General features: G+C 42.0%; 2 protein-coding genes across 3 annotated transcripts; one reads left to right on the forward strand and one right to left on the reverse strand.

Annotated features, from left to right (window-relative positions):
- The first annotated feature begins 487 nt into the window (after nt 1–487).
- On the forward strand, nt 488–8,018 carry tfap2e (transcription factor AP-2 epsilon). 2 transcript variants are annotated; one of them, XM_067412058.1, is made up of 7 exons: nt 488–532; nt 1,991–2,440; nt 4,098–4,152; nt 6,432–6,663; nt 6,748–6,866; nt 7,154–7,292; nt 7,757–8,018. In XM_067412058.1, exons 1-7 carry the CDS (start codon nt 488–490, stop codon nt 8,016–8,018), a joined length of 1,302 nt encoding a protein of 433 aa, XP_067268159.1. The 2 variants fall into 2 exon arrangements, with proteins under 2 accessions (XP_067268159.1, XP_067268158.1); XM_067412057.1 differs by lacking the exon at nt 488–532 and adding an exon at nt 934–1,049.
- A 1,316-nt stretch (nt 8,019–9,334) lies between these two features.
- On the reverse strand, nt 9,335–18,925 carry psmb2 (proteasome 20S subunit beta 2). The gene is made up of 6 exons (XM_067361321.1): nt 18,710–18,925; nt 16,742–16,864; nt 16,447–16,517; nt 10,469–10,631; nt 10,332–10,381; nt 9,335–9,541 (listed from the first exon to the last, which is right to left on the reverse strand). The coding sequence occupies exons 1-6, from the start codon at nt 18,798–18,800 to the stop codon at nt 9,440–9,442; spliced, it is 600 nt and encodes a 199-aa protein (XP_067217422.1). The 5' UTR covers nt 18,801–18,925; the 3' UTR covers nt 9,335–9,439.
- Between the last annotated feature and the right edge of the window lie 1,427 nt (nt 18,926–20,352).

Genomic DNA, 20,352 nt, shown 5'->3' on the forward strand with positions numbered 1-20,352 from the left:
ATTGTGTTCATTTGTTTATTCAACATTTAAAGAGCAAAATATGATGATGCTCCATTTTTACATTTGAAGGGTAAAATTAACAACAAAAAACAATCTAAAACTTTAGTTCAGTTGCTGTAAGTGTGTAATAAATGAATTAGCTGGTCATTTTTTTTTTAAATCTGATAGTATAAATTTAAAAATGAAGTTGAAATTGGTTAAATTTGATGAGTTAAATGGAAAACATGTTCGACTTATTGATCATATCATTTTACAGTATTTTGTCCTTCATCAAAAAATGCTAAAATGAAGAAATGCAGCCATTTTCTGCTCTTAAACCTTCAAACATCATGACTTTTGTCTCTCTGAAGTTTATCCTCCGCCCATCAGCCCCTCTCTCTCTCTCTCTCTCTCTCTCTCTCTCTTTTGTCAATAAAGCTCGTGTCTGTCGGAGTCTCTCGGTTCAGACTCTCTTCTCTCCGTCTTCAGTTCAACTTTATCCAGAATCATGTTGTGGAAATCCCGGACCAAGACAGAGCCGTACTGCTTACAGGTAGGCTGTTATTAGCCTCTCAGATTTACTACAGAAACCCGAAGATTTATTTATTTATTTTTTAACTGTGAAAACAAAGTTTTGATGGCTATATAGTAAACCTATTACTTTAGATAGTCACGTGATAAAATCACGTTTAGAAACAATATTCTCCGTTCAGAACCGGTTTATAAAAATCATATATATATATATATATATATTTAAAATCGAATAATAATCAGTAAAGTTTTGATGAAGCAACAAACCAGTAAAAAGCTTTTTTTCGAATCAGAATGAATTAATTTAGGGAATTAATTAATGTCCCTTTAAGGTGCCCCCCCTCCCCCTCAGTGTAGCGCTATAAGAGCTCGTGATGATGATGATGAACACAGTCTGATATAGAGCTTCATACATCACTGGGCTCGTGCATGGAGTGCGCGTGTCCGCCTGTGATCGCGCGCTGTTACTGATTTTACGCGTAAAATATATTTCTGATCTCGAGTGTGTCCAGATGTTAGTCCACACCTACTCCAGCATGGTGAGTGAAACTCTGACCTGATGGACTGAGTGTGTGTGTGTGTGTGTGTGTGTGTGTGTGTGTGTGTGTGTGTGTGTGTGTGTGTGTGATATGGCAGAAAAGTGTTGGATTGGAGATGTGTCACATGCTGCCACTGACTGAACCAAGATAACAAACTGTCTTTATCTGACTTGATCTTCAACAAAGACAATCATTAAACTCGTTTATTCTCATGATGAAAAACAACAATTAAGATTTCTTTCGCTCCGAAAAATCGAATAGACAGAAATAATACAGAAACAAATAAAAAGTAAAATAATAATATAATAATCATTAAAAAAAAAAAAAAAATAGATAAATGTGAACAGAAATAAAATGATTCTCTGTAAAATGACAGGGTTTCAATCGTAATATCCGAGAAACTGGAGAAATGAAAATGAACTGCGTGTTTTTCTGCGCCTCTAATCCTGTAAAGCGGTAAAGATATTAATTATTATTCTGTCAATCCTAATTGTTTAAAACAGACACTCTTATTTCTGGAGCATTTGTTAAGCCATCAGAATTTTTAATTAGTATGTTTATAATTAATAATAGGCTAGTATGATTAACGACCACTAATTTAATACACTGAAATACAGAATATATAATTCAAACAAATCAAATGAATATAGTTATCTTTCCAGGAACACCTGACATGAAAATGTAATAAATTATGCTAATTACAATAACTATTTACAAACAGCTCATAATTAACAAAGAGGCCTAATTAGGCTTCATATGTACTGTGTATAAAAATCAACTCATTTTCGAAACTTAAAAATAATCTGGTCAAACCGAACTGAATTTAATTACTGATTTAAACACTTTCCTTGACAACGTGATCTTCCTCTCAGCAGTTTATTAATTAGTCACTTTAATTATCAGTATGCTGCAGACCGTCAGTGTTGTGTTCTGACCCACAGGACCGCGCGGACGGACTGTCCAGCTCCTCTCCCAGCGGCCGGCTCTCGCAGCTCTCCTCGCTGAACCAGGCGGCCTATTCCTCGGCTCCGCCTCTCTGCCACACTCCGGCGTCCGACTTCCAGCCGCCCTACTTCCCACCTCCATACCCCCAGTCCTCGCTGTCTTATTCCCAGAGTCAAGACACCGGATACCCGCATTTACCGGACCCCTATCCGTCCATCAACTCCCTCCACCAGCACCAGCAGGCGGCGTGGCACTCCCAGCGCTCGCGCTCCGAGGACGCGGGGCTTCTGTCGCAGTCACACCGCGCTCTGAGCTTAGATCCGCGGCGGGAGTATCCGGGCGTCCCGCGGCTGCTCCATCATGGACTGGGAGAAGGAGCCGCGGCGCTGGGAGAAGGTCCTCTGGGGATGCACGCGATGGCTCACCACGGACTGGACGACATTCAGGTGAGTTTAAGCACTTTATCTTTAGTTTTTCTGTTTGAATTATGATCAATACAACAACAACAACAAAAAAAAAAAACAAAAAAATTATGAAATTTGTTGCCATTAAAAGGCCAAGAATGTTTTAAGAAATATTAATTATTTTACACATTTCCATAAAATGATGAAATAAACATTTCAGGCATAATTCTAGACATATTTGTCTATTTATTGGTTATTTGTTTTAGAATAGGAGACATTTTAGCGTGTTGAAAATTAATAATACAAATGTTTGTTTTCTTTTTTTGTTTTTTTACATGAAACGGAAATATAAATATCTCCTATATAACGATTTATTTTATAATGTTATTTGATGCATGAGTGCTTTAGTGTTTTTCTGCCGTGATGACTCTCGTTTGAAAATTCATTTTGTACTTTAAAATATTTAATAAAACATTGTTAACAGCTCCTCTATATTTAATAGTGTATGTCCTTGTCTAAAACGGATGAATATATTTACACATGTATAATTTAAAAAAGCTATTAAAAGGAAAACAGATTTACAGCTCCTGAAATACTCTTCGATTCCTGAAATCTTAAAAATAAGAATTTTAAATGTAAAATGTGCTGCAAAAGTGGATATAGCGACTGATGTTTTATATTTTAGATGTTTATGACATTTTTCATCTTTTGATAACAGTCAATTATATTTGCACGTAAAAATGAAATGATTCTCAATTAAAAGTTTCCGTACTGAATGATTTATGGCGCATAATAAAACAAATCATGATGCAAAAGTCTTACAATTAATTTCACTTCAGACTACTAATTCAAGAAGGGAAATTCTCTAAAAAATAGATATTAGTCATAAGAGATACAGTACAGTTTAAAGCCATCAGAATTTATTTATTTTAAAAGTAAAGTATTTTTTAAATTCCCTGTGAATTGTCAGTAACAGATTCAGTTCTTCAGAATCTGGTTTTGTTCTGTCAGTCTTTCATTAGTTGCAGGTGCAGAATGAGTTCAGTGTGTCCGTCTCTGACTCTCACAGCGAGTCCAATCGGTTTCTCGGTCAATTATCCAACAAACAACTGGACTGATGATGGCGCGTGTCCGAGAGCCGAGTCTGACGGGAACGAGCCTGATAGTTTAATTTACCATAAAGCGACAAATAAGCGTAAATGTTGTTTTGTTTTTTTTACTTAGTCCTGCGACAAATTGGTAAATATCAGAACGATCTATATCGTTTTATTCATGCATCGCTTTCAAATCACATACAATAGTTTAACGTGAGTAGCCTACAAATAAATAAAAATGTTTCCACTTTATTTCTTATTGATGCTGCACGTGACATCACGAGGCCTAAAAACATTTTTATTAATTTCTATGAATAAAGAGTATCTACTGAGTTTAAATAAAGGAACATAATGTAATAAAATAATTGTAAATCTTAGCAGCAGCATTTTTAGAATAATTAATTTCCAAATAAAAAATTTTTATGCACAACAGTGTGATCTAATCATAATTAGCATATTTTACAGATAAACATGTTTATAGTCAATGTTTTATCAGGAATATTGATAATGATAATAAGCTCTTGTCCCTGATCTAAAATAAATGTCAGGTGTAGTTTGGGGAGATTAAATTAAGTGCACTCAGTAGTGCTCTTGTGTTTCAGCAGGGTATGGAGGAGGCGTCAGCGCTGGGGATCCTGGACCATTCAGTCATCAAGAAAGGTGAGAGTCTGACACACACACACACACACACACACACACACAATAATTCAGCTCTGCAATTTCATTTGAAGTCAAGAAATCCTGTATTTCTGCCTCCTTCACCCTTCAGGCAGTGTCTGTTAATGAACTGTTCATGGTCATGTGAGAGAAAGAGGGGGATTAGAAACCGGCGAATGGAGGAAGAGAGCAGATAATAAAGTTGTGAAGAATTCAGAGCATCACTGTTCTCTTCCACTTACGAGACCGGAGAGTTAATAAGAATAGCTTCTGAACACTTTCACTCCAGCGTGTTTTCATTTGCATTTATTTCAGATTTATTGCATATGTTTCGTGTTTTATGAGATCTCGCATATTTACCGAGCAGCAGAATGGATGAATGGATGGATGTAGGGAGATTTGTGTGTGGAGAAGAAACCGAAGCCTACACGAATAAACGGATCTGCTCTCACGGCTCGGCCGCGCGCTCAGAGCTGGAGCGGAGACGCGCACACCGCCCACAGGAGCAGAAACCAACACTACAGTAGGGGATAGAGATCATATAACTGAAGCGTGAGTGTTTGTGCCAATCCACGGAGAGGAGGAGAGTGTCGCGTAGCAACTACTTCACAAACATTTGCATTCGGCTTGACTTTCTGCAAGAGAATCATTACTTTTGAATAGTGAGTGAATTATACAACGACTTTCAGCACAGTCAATATTAAAATAATTTCCGTCTGTCGTTTTCTAACAGTTTTAAACAAAATAGCCTACTAATTTTGTGTAGGCCTGGTCTACTTATATTTGTGCTAAATCTAGCCTATAATAAAGTCAAAATGACTGCATTTTTGATGACATCGCTAATGTAAAACGTGCAGTTATTTCCTCAGGCGTTTTTGGCCATTTTTAGCGCATGTTGAATTTTGTTGCTGAAATGTTTAAAAACGCTGTTTAAACGTATACATTTATGTCCTGTAGGGCCTAAAAATGCATACTTTTAATGTCTTTTAACACATTCTTCCTTCATTTTGTGCGTGTTCCTTTCCGTGCTATCGGAATTATCGTAAAAACGAGTTTCCTAGTTGGAATTTGGACATGAATGCCCTCTCAAGTCGTATTTATTCTGGGAAACCCAAAGATGATTTTGATACCCGAGTTTGTGATTTGGGTGGGACACTGTAAACATGGCGGAGGCGAGAACGAGTGCTGCTGTAACTGGTATTTTCCACAACAGCGACATCAGCTTGTGTTTTCATCGAGTATTTAGACTATATATGATTAATCATTTGAGGAATACTGTATGTTGTTTTATTCATAGCATATTGACCGAAATGACAGAATCTAGCGTAAAACAAATGCGAAATATCAAAATTAAATATATTCAATAGGTACATTTTGGCTTTAATAAGATTTTCTCAAGAAATAGCCAAGAATAAACCTGGTGTCCTCCATGATTCCTGTTCTTTCCAACAACAGAGCATTTCACGACTTCTAAAGTGGGAAGTAGGAAATTTCCGACATCAGGTGAAGGCCGAATCACTCCCATCTCAACAGAGCTGATGCTTGACCTGCTAAAGTGTCCAAAACCTCTCTAAATCCAGCCGTCAGACCAGTAAACCACCTTGGGCTGGTTTTCCTCATCCGGGTCGTGTCTCCCTCCACCTCTCCAGTTTCTGAATCATTCACAGACCAGCGGATTTTCCTAATACATGCGTTCTCTGCACCTTCTCCTATTGAAGCCACCCACACAGATGGAAACGCTCCATAAGCGTCCGCGAGGATAATCTAAACAAATGAAGGTTTTTAGGAATGATTTTACAAAGACTCAAATTAAAAACCAACAGAAGTCCGTTCTTCCCCGAACACTGATCATTATTAGAGTCTGAATGGAGGTTCATGTCTTCATTAGAGTACATAACAGCCTGTTTTTATTTTTGCCATTTGATTCAATGGTGTTATTTTCAACAGTATAATTGTTGGGTTAATTTTAAAGTCAGATGTGAAGGAGCCAGAAAACTTTAATTACACGTGTGTGCACAACAGATGGAGTAAGGTTTTCCCCCAATGGAGATGCAACACCCACTAGAAAATAAGAGTGAGAAACAGAAATTAAACACAGTGACACTGAGACAACAGATGCCAACCTGTGGGAGAGCGTCTTAAAAAGGGTTTCTTAACAGAAGGCCAAATCCAAAAGCACAAATTATCACATTTTGATACATCACTTACAGAAAAATAAGACTTGACTCTCCTGTGGTTTGGGATATTACTGGCACTAAACCTCTTTGTGTTTCCGTCTGCAGTGCCGGTCCCATCGAAGCTCAACGGATCGGCGGTCTCGGCCTTGTCCCTCACTAAAGAAGGCCTGGGTCTGGGCGGCGTGTCCAACCCCGCAGAGGTGTTCTGCTCCGTCCCGGGCCGGCTGTCCCTCCTCAGCTCCACCTCCAAGTACAAGGTGACGGTCGGAGAGGTTCAGAGACGCCTGGCCCCGCCGGAGTGCCTCAACGCCTCGCTGCTCGGAGGAGTCCTGCGCAGGTACGAGCAGGAGAAGACAGGCGATCCGCAGATGTGTAGGAAGAGTCTGTGAGGTGCTCATCCTTTCTGTCTGTTGTCCCTCAGAGCCAAGTCAAAAAACGGAGGCCGCTGTCTGCGAGAACGTCTGGAGAAGATCGGCCTCAACCTGCCGGCCGGCCGGAGAAAGGCGGCCAACGTCACGCTCCTCACAGCGCTGGTGGAAGGTACTGAAACATTTGATACAACCCAGACGCACACACACGATCACATCTACTGCACCGCCTCGTACTCGCTGCGGTAATTGTCTCCAACACAGCACACACACACGACATTATCAGTCACTTAGGTAAGCGAGCTTATGGCGAGAACGTAGATGTTAATGTCAACCTTCCAGGGAGTGTTAACTTAAAACTATAAGTGCCTAAGAAGTCATTTTTAAACGAGCCCATTATCACCTCCAGCTCTCAGTCAGCATGTTCCATTTTTCCATCTTCTCGCTCTCTCTCCTCAGGTGAGGCGGTTCACCTCGCACGGGACTTCGGGTACGTCTGCGAGACCGAGTTTCCCGCCCGGGCCACAGCGGAGTATCTGTGCCGACAGTCCGACCCGGATCAGCTGCCCACGCGACGCAGCATGCTGCTGGCCACCAAGTGAGTGGAGATGGTTTCATTTGATTTGATTTTGCTTATTATTATATTTATTTATATATGTAAATAAAGAAAAGTGATGAATAAAAAATACAAACATTATATAAAAAATAAAATATTTTACTAAAATATTTACTTAATATTCTTAAATAATTGAACTTAAACCAAAATCCACCATTAGATTATTGTTAGACAAATTAACTTGAAGAGAAACATAAACAGGATAAACAAAAGAATTGCAATTTTTCATGATTTCTGTCCAGTATTTAGAAAGAAATGGAAATAATGTCACATTTTTATCTTTTTTTTTTTCCACACACCCCCTAACCCCCTGATATGGATTTTTAATAAAATAACTACTTTCAGTTTTATTCATGAACACATTTTTTCCCCTCAGTCTGTTCTTGCTGTAACTATCATTAAACCACACATTTAATCACACGGCGTACTCTCACTCACGTCTTCAGGGAGATCTGCAAGGAGTTCGTGGACCTGATGTCGCAGGACAGGTCGCCGTTGGGTGGCAGTCGCCCCACGCCCTGCCTGGAGCCCGGGGTGCAGAGCAGCCTGACCCACTTCAGCCTCCTCACCCACGGCTTCGGCACGCCCGCCATCTGCGCCGCCCTGTCCGCCTTCCAGAGTTACTTGCTGGAGGCCCTAAAACTGCTGGATAAAGGGGAGGGAGGAGGAAAGGGCCACCATGACAAGGAGCTGAAGCACCGCAAATGAACATTCGGGCGAGAGACACTACCTCCCTCTCTTTTAGGAGCGTACGAGTGTATTTATGTGTACGAATGTGTGCGTTCACCCCGTTTCACGCCCGTACGGACCGGTTGCATTCGTTGGGTCTCCGGAGAAAACAAAAATGCCACGCGCTGCATGCGGACCACAAACTCCCTCTGGACTCACGGGAGATCGGGACCCTGAACCAGTCGAAAGACGGCACGGACAATAAGGGTTGGGGTGTAAAAAGTAATTAGGTATTGACAAATGAATTTGAAAATGTCATTTTGTACTTCATGTTGTATGTTTATTATCAATGTTACTGTTCTTCTTATTGCTGTATCGCAATGTAAATGTAATATATTATTAAACCAACAACTGAAATCAACCGTTTGACAGGGTTATCATCACTAAGACTATGAAATAATGCTGAATATAAAATATTAGCTGAAAAACAAAAACTAGAAATGTTGCATTGGCAATAAAAAGTTAAAGTTAAGTTGAAATTAAACCTAAATAGCAGTATTTAAAATAATAATTGAAAAAATGGCTAAAGCACATAACGAAATGACATGAAAACCATCAAAATAAAAGGAGTTTCCAGCAGGTTTTTGCCTGGCGTAAACGGACTTGTTGGTGTGGTTCAAATCTGCCATGATTACGAAATTAGCGTGATACAAATTGAACACCCACAGGGGATGTTTGAAATTTCGAGCCCCATTTGCTAAAGGCAGGGTGACATTAACCCAAGCCGAAACCTCAATGTGACACAGTGGCAAATCCTGCAGAATTACCTCTGAGATAAAACAGTCCTGACCGCGAGCCCCGAGGGGCCGGCGATCACCGCGGCCGCTGAACGCAGCTAAACAGTTGCTCGGCTCTTCTGCTGCTCTCACCCCATCTGTCACTCTACCTTTCTTCGTCTGCTCAGGGGCCCTCCGTCTCCATACCTGCCCCCCTGCCGGCTCTCACACACACACACACACACCCATCCCGAGTGTCAATCCCCCGCGCCGTGACCCCTCCCTCCTGCCTCTCGTCTCTCTGACACTCAGCAGGGCTGCTCTGCATTTCTCTCTGCCTGCAGGCGAACATATGCTGCTCGTCCCTTCAGATTCCGGTGTGTTCAGGAGAGAGGGATTGTTTAATGTTTATTAATCACCTGTCTGTGGAGGAGAGAGAGACGCGCAGACGAGTGCAAAAACACTTGTGTACAAAGCAGTGAGGAAACAAGCACACATCCAAAGGTGCACGCCGTTCCTCTTCTCCTCTGAAACAGAAACAGAGTTTGTGTGCGAGAAGATTTCGGTTTTACTCAACATCAGAACACAAGACCACATCGTTAACAGGCGGTCAATGTTTTATTAGAGCACAGAGGGTTACATTTGCAGTACAAAAGAGTGACTAGAGGGAATAACAGAAGCTGCTCATTTGGCGCCAACGGGAAGCTTCTCCATGTCGTGGATGCCGTCTTTGTCGATCAAACGGACGGTGAAAGAAGGCAGGTTCAGGATGAAGCGTTTGTTGAGCTGTTGGTGAAACCAAAACAGTTAGAAAAGCTCGCAAACGTGATCAAAATAGCTCAGAAGTGGTTAGCGTAACCCACCGAAGCAGAAGGGAAGGATTTATACGCTTTCTGAAGAACATGTGAGCGCTGCTCGACTACTGTACCAAATATCGGGGTCATAAATTAATACTTTTAGTGAGCAAGAATGCATTAAATTGATCAAAGGTGACTGAAGATATTTACAAAAGATTTATACTTCAAATAAATGCTGTTCTTTTGAACTTTTCTGCAGAAATGTGAAGCAGCACAACTGATTTCAGCACTGATAATAATCATGAATGTTTCTTGAGCATCAAATCATCATATCAGAATGATTTCTGAAGGATCATGTGACACTGAAGACTGGAGTAATGATGCTGAAAATTCAGCTTTGATCACAGGAATAAATTACTTTGTAAAATATATTCAAATAGAAAACAGTTATTTTAAATTGTAATAATTTTTCACAATATTACAGTTTTGACTGCATTTTTAATTAAATAAATTAAGTGATTTAATTAATTGGTGAACAGACAAAACTTCTTTTAAAAACATTAAAAATCTTACCGATCCCAAACTTTTGAGCGTTAGTGTATATTCACATAGAAAACTGATTTACACTGGAATAATATTTCACTGTTTTACTGTATTTTTGAGCAGAAGAGACTTTCAAAAAAACAAAAATACTGACCCTTAAAATTTTGAATGGTAGTTTAAGTAAATTTTCATGGGATAAATCAGTAATGATGAAATGACATGGATGAACAACGTACCTCCTCTAAACACTTCTTCAGCAGATCCACAGCCTCCTCACGAGTCAGATCTGGAGCGAGAAGAATAGAAAAACTGGTTTAGAGTTCGATAAATAAACTAATGATGATTACACAGCCATTAATAACAGTACAATCACCTGGTCTGTAGTATCGGTCCAGGATGGAGAGGGTGAGGAAGGCACCGTATCCGTGTGCGGCGAAGGGAGCTTTGGCGAGAGCTGACAGGTGATCCATATAATAAAGTCCTGGACCGTCGGCTTCATCGTATCCTGCCAGGAGCAGGTTCACATGGTACGGAGTCTAAGAGAGAGAGAGAATTTATTTTTATCACTATTGCAAAAATCCTAAATGCGGAACAAGAGTCAGTGAGGTGACGGGTCTTGTGACGTCCTGAAGGGGTTTATTTGTGATAAAGAGTGACTGTACATGAACCAGCTTATCACACGTCCAAACCAGACGCGACATTTTGGATCGATTCAGTTGCGCTGGAGAGAGACTCCGCCCACACACTTCTGATTGGCTGTGATTTTGGATTAGTTGCGAGTGCAGTGCGCTGGAGAGAGACTCCGCCCACACGCTCTTCTGATTGGCTGTGATTTGGGATCAGCTGCGAGTGCAGTGCGCTGGAGAGAGACTCCGCCCACACGCTCTTCTGATTGGCTGTGATTTGGGATTAGCTGCGAGTGCAGTGCGCTTGAGAGACTCCGCCCACACGCTCTTCTGATTGGCTGTGATTTGGGATCAGCTGCGAGTGCAGTGCGCTGGAGAGAGACTCCGCCCACACGCTCTTCTGATTGGCTGTGATTTGGGATCAGCTGCGAGTGCAGTGCGCTTGAGAGAGACTCCGCCCACACGCTCTTCTGATTGGCTGTGATTTGGGATCAGCTGCGAGTGCAGTGCGCTTGAGAGAGACTCCGCCCACACGCTCTTCTGATTGGCTGTGATTTGGGATCAGCTGCGAGTGCAGTGCGCTTGAGAGAGACTCCGCCCACACGCTCTTCTGATTGGCTGTGATTTGGGATCAGCTGCGAGTGCAGTGCGCTGGAGAGAGACTCCGCCCACACGCTCTTCTGATTGGCTGTGATTTGGGATCAGCTGCGAGTGCAGTGCGCTGGAGAGACTCCGCCCACACGCTCTTCTGATTGGCTGTGATTTGGGATCAGCTGCGAGTGCAGTGCGCTTGAGAGACTCCGCCCACACGCTCTTCTGATTGGCTGTGATTTGGGATCAGCTGCGAGTGCAGTGCGCTTGAGAGACTCCGCCCACACGCTCTTCTGATTGGCTGTGATTTGGGATCAGCTGCGAGTGCAGTGCGCTGGAGAGAGACTCCGCCCACACGCTCTTCTGATTGGCTGTGATTTGGGATTAGCTGCGAGTGCAGTGCGCTTGAGAGACTCCGCCCACACGCTCTTCTGATTGGCTGTGATTTGGGATCAGCTGCGAGTGCAGTGCGCTGGAGAGAGACTCCGCCCACACGCTCTTCTGATTGGCTGTGATTTGGGATCAGCTGCGAGTGCAGTGCGCTTGAGAGACTCCGCCCACACGCTCTTCTGATTGGCTGTGATTTGGGATCAGCTGCGAGTGCAGTGCGCTGGAGAGAGACTCCGCCCACACGCTCTTCTGATTGGCTGTGATTTGGGATCAGCTGCGAGTGCAGTGCGCTGGAGAGAGACTCCGCCCACACGCTCTTCTGATTGGCTGTGATTTGGGATCAGCTGCGAGTGCAGTGCGCTTGAGAGAGACTCCGCCCACACGCTCTTCTGATTGGCTGTGATTTGGGATCAGCTGCGAGTGCAGTGCGCTGGAGAGAGACTCCGCCCACACGCTCTTCTGATTGGCTGTGATTTGGGATCAGCTGCGAGTGCAGTGCGCTTGAGAGAGACTCCGCCCACACGCTCTTCTGATTGGCTGTGATTTGGGATCAGCTGCGAGTGCAGTGCGCTGGAGAGGTTGGGGTCGTTCACACAGAATGCGTTTCTCTTCCAAAGCGTTACTTTTCCATTGTTTTTCTATGTAAACACACACTAGACGGACGTACATGACTGTTGCGCTCACGTCTCGTGTCTCGTGTAGCGTCTCACACGAACGCCGCGTTTTTAAGAGGGTGTGTCAAGTTAAAAGAATTTCAACTTTTACACACAGCGCCGCTCATCAATGTCAGTTCCAAAACAGTGGACCAATCAGAAGAAGTCAGAGGCGGGGCAAGCGTTGTGTTTACAGTAGCAAGTTGGCATGGCAAATGTTTTATTTGTTCGTTATTGAATCACATCTCAAAAGCGCGTTCCTGAGCGCTGCGTCTCGTGTTTTTAGATGCAAAGACATGTTCTGTGTGAACGAGCCCAGACTCCGCCCACACGCTCTTCTGATTGGCTGAGATTTCGGATTGATTTGGTTGTGACTCACATCTCATGCCTGGTGTGGACGGACAAATAGTCGCTGGAATCTGATCGCGTCTGGTTAGGACAGTGTAATAATACTGATCTGAGTCTATTTTATTATGAGAGAAAAACAGACCAGCACAGATTTGTAGGGAATCGACTGGCTGGGAAATACTTGAAACCATTTGAAAATAAAATGAAACAAATCGAGCACAGAATCAAAGAATCTGATCGAAAACCCCAACAACAGCCAAACTTTAACTCCAACAGGAGAAGACGGAGGGAGAGAGAGAGCAGAGGGAGGGGTGTGAAACAGCCGAGAAAGGGGAGTGAAGTGGAGGGGGTGTGGAGCGGAGCGGAGCGGTCTGGGGGGGTCGTGGTGTCACCAGCAGTGTGACATCTGCAGGAAGACGGCACCCCTGCTGCCGCGAGCACTACCCACCTCCTCTCTCCGCCCTGGAGCAGTGCCAGCTCTCATTAAACTTCTCTTAGTCCTCTATCGCGCTCACGCTCGCTCCATCTCAAACCACATTCACTTTCCCCCGCGTTTCTCAGACAGGCAGATTTCAATCCACATTCGGCCAAAATTAGTGCCACCGGGTGGATTTAAAGGTGAAGCGTGTCATTTTTACAATGATAAGATTCATTTCATGTTAAAGCCCAAGAGATTCGTTCTCAAAGGCCTGACATGTCAACTTCACGCTCAACTAGTGACCGAAGTACACTTCAGTTTTGACAAGCACGCTTAAAGTCGGCAAGAAACGGAAGCGGCGATAGTGTTTTCTTCCCTACTGAGACACACATGAACGGATTCTGGAATAAGAACACATCAGGGATCTGGGTTATTATGATAACTAAAACCATAAAATAATATTTAACATTTAATAAAATAAATGTGATCTGAAATGAAAGCAACATTTCTCATTTTCTTTTGTGTAACTAAAATAAACTGAAATTTAAAAAAAATTATAAAAACTATATAGACATATAAAACTATTAAAACTGACAAAACAATTTCTTTAAATAAAATTAAAATAAAAGCAAAAAAAACTGATTCAAATTATTAATAAACATTAATTTAAAAAAACTATCACTGTTTCTGAAGAAAATGTATTTGTTGTTTTCGCAATTCTGTTTGGCGTAGCAAAAACGAAACACTAATCGATTTAATTCCAAGATTTTCATTTGTGTTCAGAACACGAAAAATAATCTACAGTACTAACATGAAGAACCTTTAATATCCACGGAAACCTTTACATTTCTTTACAGTAGAAAAGGCTCATTAAATCATTAAAATGTTCTTCACACACTCAAAAAACAGCCGGATCACTGAAAGGTTCTTCAGGGAACCCAAAATGGCTCTTCACGGGCATCGCTGTGAAAAACCCCTTTATTTATAAGAGTGTAGAAGTGATTCACAGCGTCCAGCTCCTCTCGGCGGGGATGAGACTACAGCAGCTCACCGGAGAGGCTTTAATCTGATCTGGGCCGTCCCCTGCTCTCGGCGGGCCGTTTGCGTAAGTAAACACCCCCTAGAGAAGCTCACCTGTGCAATATGCTTCACTCCCAGCAGGGAGGGTTTGGAGGAGCAAGACAAGATTTGAGTTGAAATTCCCCCGAGTGTCACCCACCCCTCCGCTCCAACTCAACACCTGTCTGCGCTCCAAACGCCACCGAGTCCCAAACAATCCGAGCGACACTGAACAAAAGCTCGGATCATTCGCTCGTCCCGGCTTCCGCTTTCATCTTCTGTGCGGTTCGCTCCCGCCGCCCCAGGACACGTTCTCCTCTTTGGCATCTCTGCCCAATCTGCCGTATTAATTGTTCATCTGTAGCGGAACAGGGGAATGCCTCGCAATATGGCACCAGTAATTATTTGTGCCAGTGTGTCGGGCGGCCAACAGTGTTTCATGTGTGCCAGCGATGGAAAACTGTTGCTGGACGAGTCTGCGGAGAGCTTGAGGGGATGCTGGACACATAAAATAAAAAGCTCAACACATAAAACGCGTTCAGAGTTCAGAACCGTACGCCGGACTCGATCTGAGCATCTGCCGCCTCTCTCTCTCCGTGAAGATCCGTCTGCGGAGCCACTCCAGGGAAGCCCCAAAGGCCCAGTTGTTTTTTTAGAAACCTGGTCCTTGACATCGCTCTCATTTAAACATCCCCAAGGGTTTGAGCATGGGTTAAATAATACACAAGGTTGTACTACTACCCATAATGCTTATTTTAAAGAAGAATCTGCGGAAGCAAAACCCTTGAGTGTTTTACACATGGAGGATTAAGGCAGTTTGTGAAGAACGTGCGTTAGTCAAACTCTCGTTCGAGGAACAATACTGAACCGGACTCGCTCTGGCGTTCGGATTTAGATTTATGAACTTGTAGCACTTCTTCACCCCTGAGACGCCCCCCTCACCCCCCTTTTGGCTCGCTCTAATTGTTTTTTGTAATCATTTTCTCCACTCTGTTATTGTGACAGGAGGCAGTTACACTCTTCCTAACAAATTAACACACACACTAGCAGACAAAAGAGGCAGGATGGCGACAAGCCCATTTTTACACAGATGGGTGCACTCTATGTTGCCCTGAGTTTAACACACACACACACACACACACACATTTGGGGAATGTATCTTATAAGCAGGATCACATTACAGAGGAGGCGCAGGTGTCGACGACCTCTGTCACCTTGATATCACATCCACACATTCAAAACACACTGGCATCTGTTTCTGAGCACACTTTACACCGGTTGCGTTCAGATCTACTCTCTCTGCTCTCTACAAAAGGACAGAGATGTGTGTGTATATTATATATATATATATATATATATATATATGATATATCAGGAGGATTTTAGTATAAAAACAAACATGCAGATTTTAGTTTTTCAAAGAAAGTGTATGTTTTACTTTATTTTTATGCAGATTTTCTGCTCACATATTAATAGTGATTTTTATAGTGACTTTTTTCAGGATTCTTTTATGAATAGAAAGTTCAAGATTTCATGCTGAATAAAATTATTTGCATGATTAAATTTAAATTGTAACAATTAAATCATTTAAATTTGAGTGGTAGTGAAGCAGCACAACTGTTTTCAACACTGATAATAATCATAAAAGTTTCTTGAGCATCAAATCATCATATCAGAATGATTTCTGAAGGATCATGTGACACTGAAGACTGGAGTAATGATGCTGAAAATTCAGCTTTGATCACAGGAATAAATGACATATTAATATAGTAACTTATTAATATAGTGTACTCTTAAACTGCAAAAGTTGCAGTAAATACATTTATAATGTTACAAAACATTTATATTTCAAATAAATGATGTTCGACTCATTAAAGAATCCGAAAAAAATGTAGTTTTTTTGTAGTAAAAAAAGTGTTTTCAGCATGATAAATGTTTCCTGAGCACCAAATCATCATATTGGAATGATTTCTGAAGGATCATGACTGGAATAAATGACTTTTTAAAATATATTAAATTAGAAAACAGTTACTGTAATAATATTTTACAATTCCTTTTTTCTTGACTAACGCTCCGATTAATGCATTTGTACGTTTGCACACGGCGGCTTTAAATACGGTGCTTCTGTGATGTTTGATCGTTTTACAAGTAACTGGAGGATTGATCCGTTCTTGACGTATCCCAGATTGGGAGTCGCTGATCTACATTATGTGCATCTACTGAAAGATCATGTATTGTTGTCCAATTGGAGCGGTTCTGTACGCACCCGACTCCGCAGGTAATCTGCGAGGTTCTTCCTGGTGAAGTTGGCAGCAGCAGCTGGACTGAGCTCATATCCTGAGGAAAGAGGAAGAACCACCAGGATTAATCCAGAAAACAACAGAAACACTATCAGAGATCTGAGACAAACAACATTAAGTGTTTGTTAAAAGAGAAAAACATGCCCAAGAAATCTTCAGAACTGGAGACTGAAATTAACTTTATTCCAGAAGTTCATGTCAATAACGTTCAGAAACTTCAAAATACTTTCCATCACAAAAATTAGAAAAATGAACGTTTACCATTTCTCATTTTGTAAAGCTGGACGTTCTTCTGGATGTATTCTGCGAACTGTACGGTGTCTCCGGCTTCTCCCACACACAGCAGCAGGATCTTCTCGCTCAGCTTGAACATCTTGTCATAATCTGGTCAGAAAACATCACAGGGAATCTTAATCTGGAGCGTGTTACTGGATCTCAGGTGCTGCTCTTCTCTTAAAGTCTCCTGTATCGACATATTATCATAATCCTGATGCGGCAGAATCAGCCAATAGCCTTTAGTTTACGATAAACATTATTTGATACTGCAGATGTTTGTCGGAAGTTGGTGACATTAGAGGGAGAGAAACGCTGTTCTTGGACAATAAACAAGCAGAAACAAGCTTTCGTAATATATGTGTGTGTGTGTGTGTGTGTGTGTGTGTGTGTTTGAGTGTGTGTTCGTGTAAGTGTGTGAGTGTGTGTGTTTGAGTGAGTGTGTGAGTGAGTGTGTATCTGTAAGTGTGTGTGTGTGTGTGTGTGTGTGTGTGTGTGTGTGTGTGTGTGTGTGTGTGTGTGTGTGTGTGTGTGTGTAAGTGTGTGTGTGTGTGTGTGTGTGTGTGTGTGTGTGTGTGTGTGTGTGTGTGTGTGTGTGTGTGTGTGTGTGTGTGTGTGTGTGTGTGTGTGTGTGTGTGTGTGTGTGTAAGTGTGTGTGTGTGTGTGTGTGTGTGTGTGTGTAAGTGTGTGTGTGTAAGTGTGTGTGTGTGTGTGTGTGTGTGTGTGTGTGTGTGTGTGTGTGTGTGTGTGTGTGTGTGTGTGTGTGTGTGTGTGTGTGTGTGTGTGTGTGTGTGTGTGTGTGTGTGTGTGTGTGTGTGTGTGTGTGTGTGTGTGTGTGTGTGTGTGTGTGTGTGTGTGTGTGTGTGTGTGTGTGTGTGTAAGTGTGTGTGTGTGTGTGTGTGTGTGTGTGTGTGTGTGTGTGTGTGTGTGTGTAAGTGTGTGTGTGTGTGTGTGTGTGTGTGTGTAAGTGTGTGTGTGAGTGTGTAAGTGTGTGTGTGAGTGTGAGTGTGTGTGTGTAAGTGTGTGTGAGTGTGTGAGTGTAAGTGTGTGTGTGAGTGTGAGTGTGTGTGTGTAAGTGTGTGTGTGAGTGTGTGTGTGTGTGTGTGTGTGTGTGTGTGGGGGTGTGTGTGTGTGTGTGTGTGTGTGTGTGTGTGTGTGTGTGTGTGTGTGAGTGTAAGTGTGTGTGTGTGTGTGAGTGTGTGTGTGTAAGTGTGTGTGTGAGTGTGTAAGTGTGTGTGTGAGTGTGTGTGTGTGTGTGAGTGTGTGAGTGTAAGTGTGTGTGTGAGTGTGAGTGTGTGTGTGTGTGTGTAAGTGTGTGTGTGAGTGTGTGTAAGTGTGTGTGTGAGTGTGTGTAAGTGTGTGTGTGAGTGTGAGTGTGTGTGTGTGTGTAAGTGTGTGTGTGTGTGTGTGTGTGTGTAAGTGTGTGTGTGAGTGTGTGTGTGTGTGTAAGTGTGTGTGTGTGTGTAAGTGTGTGTGTGTGTGTAAGTGTGTGTGTGTGTGTATAAGTGTGTGTGTGTGTGTGTGTGTGTGTAAGTGTGTGTGTGTGTGTGTGTGAACACACTCTTACTTTCACTTTCAGAAGTGAAGCGCAAACTCATCCTGACACTCGAGGACAATCACACAATAACTGAAGTGCTGCTCATGTTAGAGTGTAATAAAGTGTAATAAAGTTAGTAAAGTGTAGTAAAGTGAGTCTAAAGGAAGTGTAACACTCTGAGAACTCTGTTATATTTGAATATATTAATATGTAAATCAGTTCAGTGTTAGCACAGAAGCTACATCAGCTAAAGCTTCTAATCATTATTCAGAGGTGAAGAACATTCAGAGGAAATTAAAACAGAGATGATTAATCAGTGAAATGTGGTTATGGCTGTGTTCTGCAGCATCTGGCCGGTGAATAACTCTCGGTTGTGTCGGTCAGTGAGAAGCTAACTCGCTACTTCAGCTCAAACTCACCGTGTTTCATCTGGATGATGCTGCTCGCCGCCACATTATCCGCCGCCACCAGCACAAAGTCCGGCCCCTGGATCCCGATCAAGTACTCCATATTCAGACTGAGTCTATCAAACACTCTCCGTTCAGCAGCACTAGCACAGCAGCTCTGTCAGATATTACACAGCAAAAGCTCAATGGAGATCCTCAGCGGCGCGCTGTTCACACGTCATCAGAGAGCGCGAGCGTGCGCCCCCGTCACGTGTCGTCAACCTGTTCGTGGACAGTGACAGAAATTATCTGACAATATTACAGGATCACAAATATAAGGGAGTAATATAAGGAAATTAGTCAAATCTTAAATTATAAAGCTCTAAAATATGTAATCAAATTGCAATATATATATATATATATATTTAAATATCAAGATAGTTTATTATTAACTATTTTCATTAGAATCATTGCGTAGAATCAGCATAAATCTGTTCATTCTGAAAACAATTAAATTTATTCAGGTAAAAAATGAACTTTTTCTCTTGTTGTCAGGCAGAACTCCTTGAATGGCCAATCAGAGGAGCTATTTTAATTAAAGGTGCTAAAGAGGATGTTTTGTTTTATACATTTTTGTAAAATTACTTGAAACTGTCTTTACTAACTGATAAAAGACTATTTATTAGGTGCACTGAAAGTAATACTATTAATATACATAATATATGCACGAGGTAGGGCCTTAAAAACATCAGCCAATCGCGTAAACGATTGGCCCTCTGGCTTGTCAATCACTGCCGTGACGTTCCTTGTGAGAGACGTGCGCGCTCCAGTAACTTTCCACACTCCACAGGCGCAGCATGCAGTGTTTTTGTCAGGAGACAGGAGTAACAACTGCAGATTATGAGTTACCTGCGGCGAGTCCGACATAATGAATCCATGAACACGACACAGCGAATGCCGGCGGTAAACACTCGTGTTCCGATACTCGATACTGCACGAGTTTTGGGAGGCGTTCCCTCGAAATGAGCTGTGGGGGTGTTCTTACGCATGCGCTCATTTCAAAAACTCAGTAACAGTCTTTGGATTCTCAGTCGACGAAAAGATCCTCTTTATCACCTTTAATTCTGATTTTGAGTTCATAACACTTGAAATATTAAGTTTATGTATTTTGTAGGTAAATAAGTTAATAGCTTTTATTTTTGAGTTACTGGTCCCAAATGCAAATCTAATGTTTAGTCAAGATTACTTGATTATTTAAAGACAACATTAGGGTTTACAGAGCATATGTCCTACACACACACACACACACACACACACACACACACACACACACACACACACACACACACACACACACACACACTCAGTGAGAAAAATAATATCTTCTTTTGTCTGAGAGTGTGACACTATTCTAGGGTTCTTGAGATAACAAAAAGCTCATATAAGGAGAAATGTCTTTCATAACGTTCATGTCAGTTTTTCTACGGATAAAGTGTTACAATCTGCTTGATTCATAAAATTAAACTACTTGATCAAAACTAAATCCATATAACGAGCCGCTGATGGACTCACGGAACCCTTACGAGTTTTACTGTAACGTTTGACTTTTTTGGGCTGGAAAACTGTGAATCGCTCCATGTGATGAAAGTATTTCTCTCTTTCAGTAGTTGTCACTG

This window comes from Chanodichthys erythropterus, chromosome 15 (assembly GCF_024489055.1).
Source record: "Chanodichthys erythropterus isolate Z2021 chromosome 15, ASM2448905v1, whole genome shotgun sequence".
In the NCBI taxonomy this organism is placed as follows: Eukaryota; Metazoa; Chordata; class Actinopteri; order Cypriniformes; family Xenocyprididae; genus Chanodichthys; species Chanodichthys erythropterus.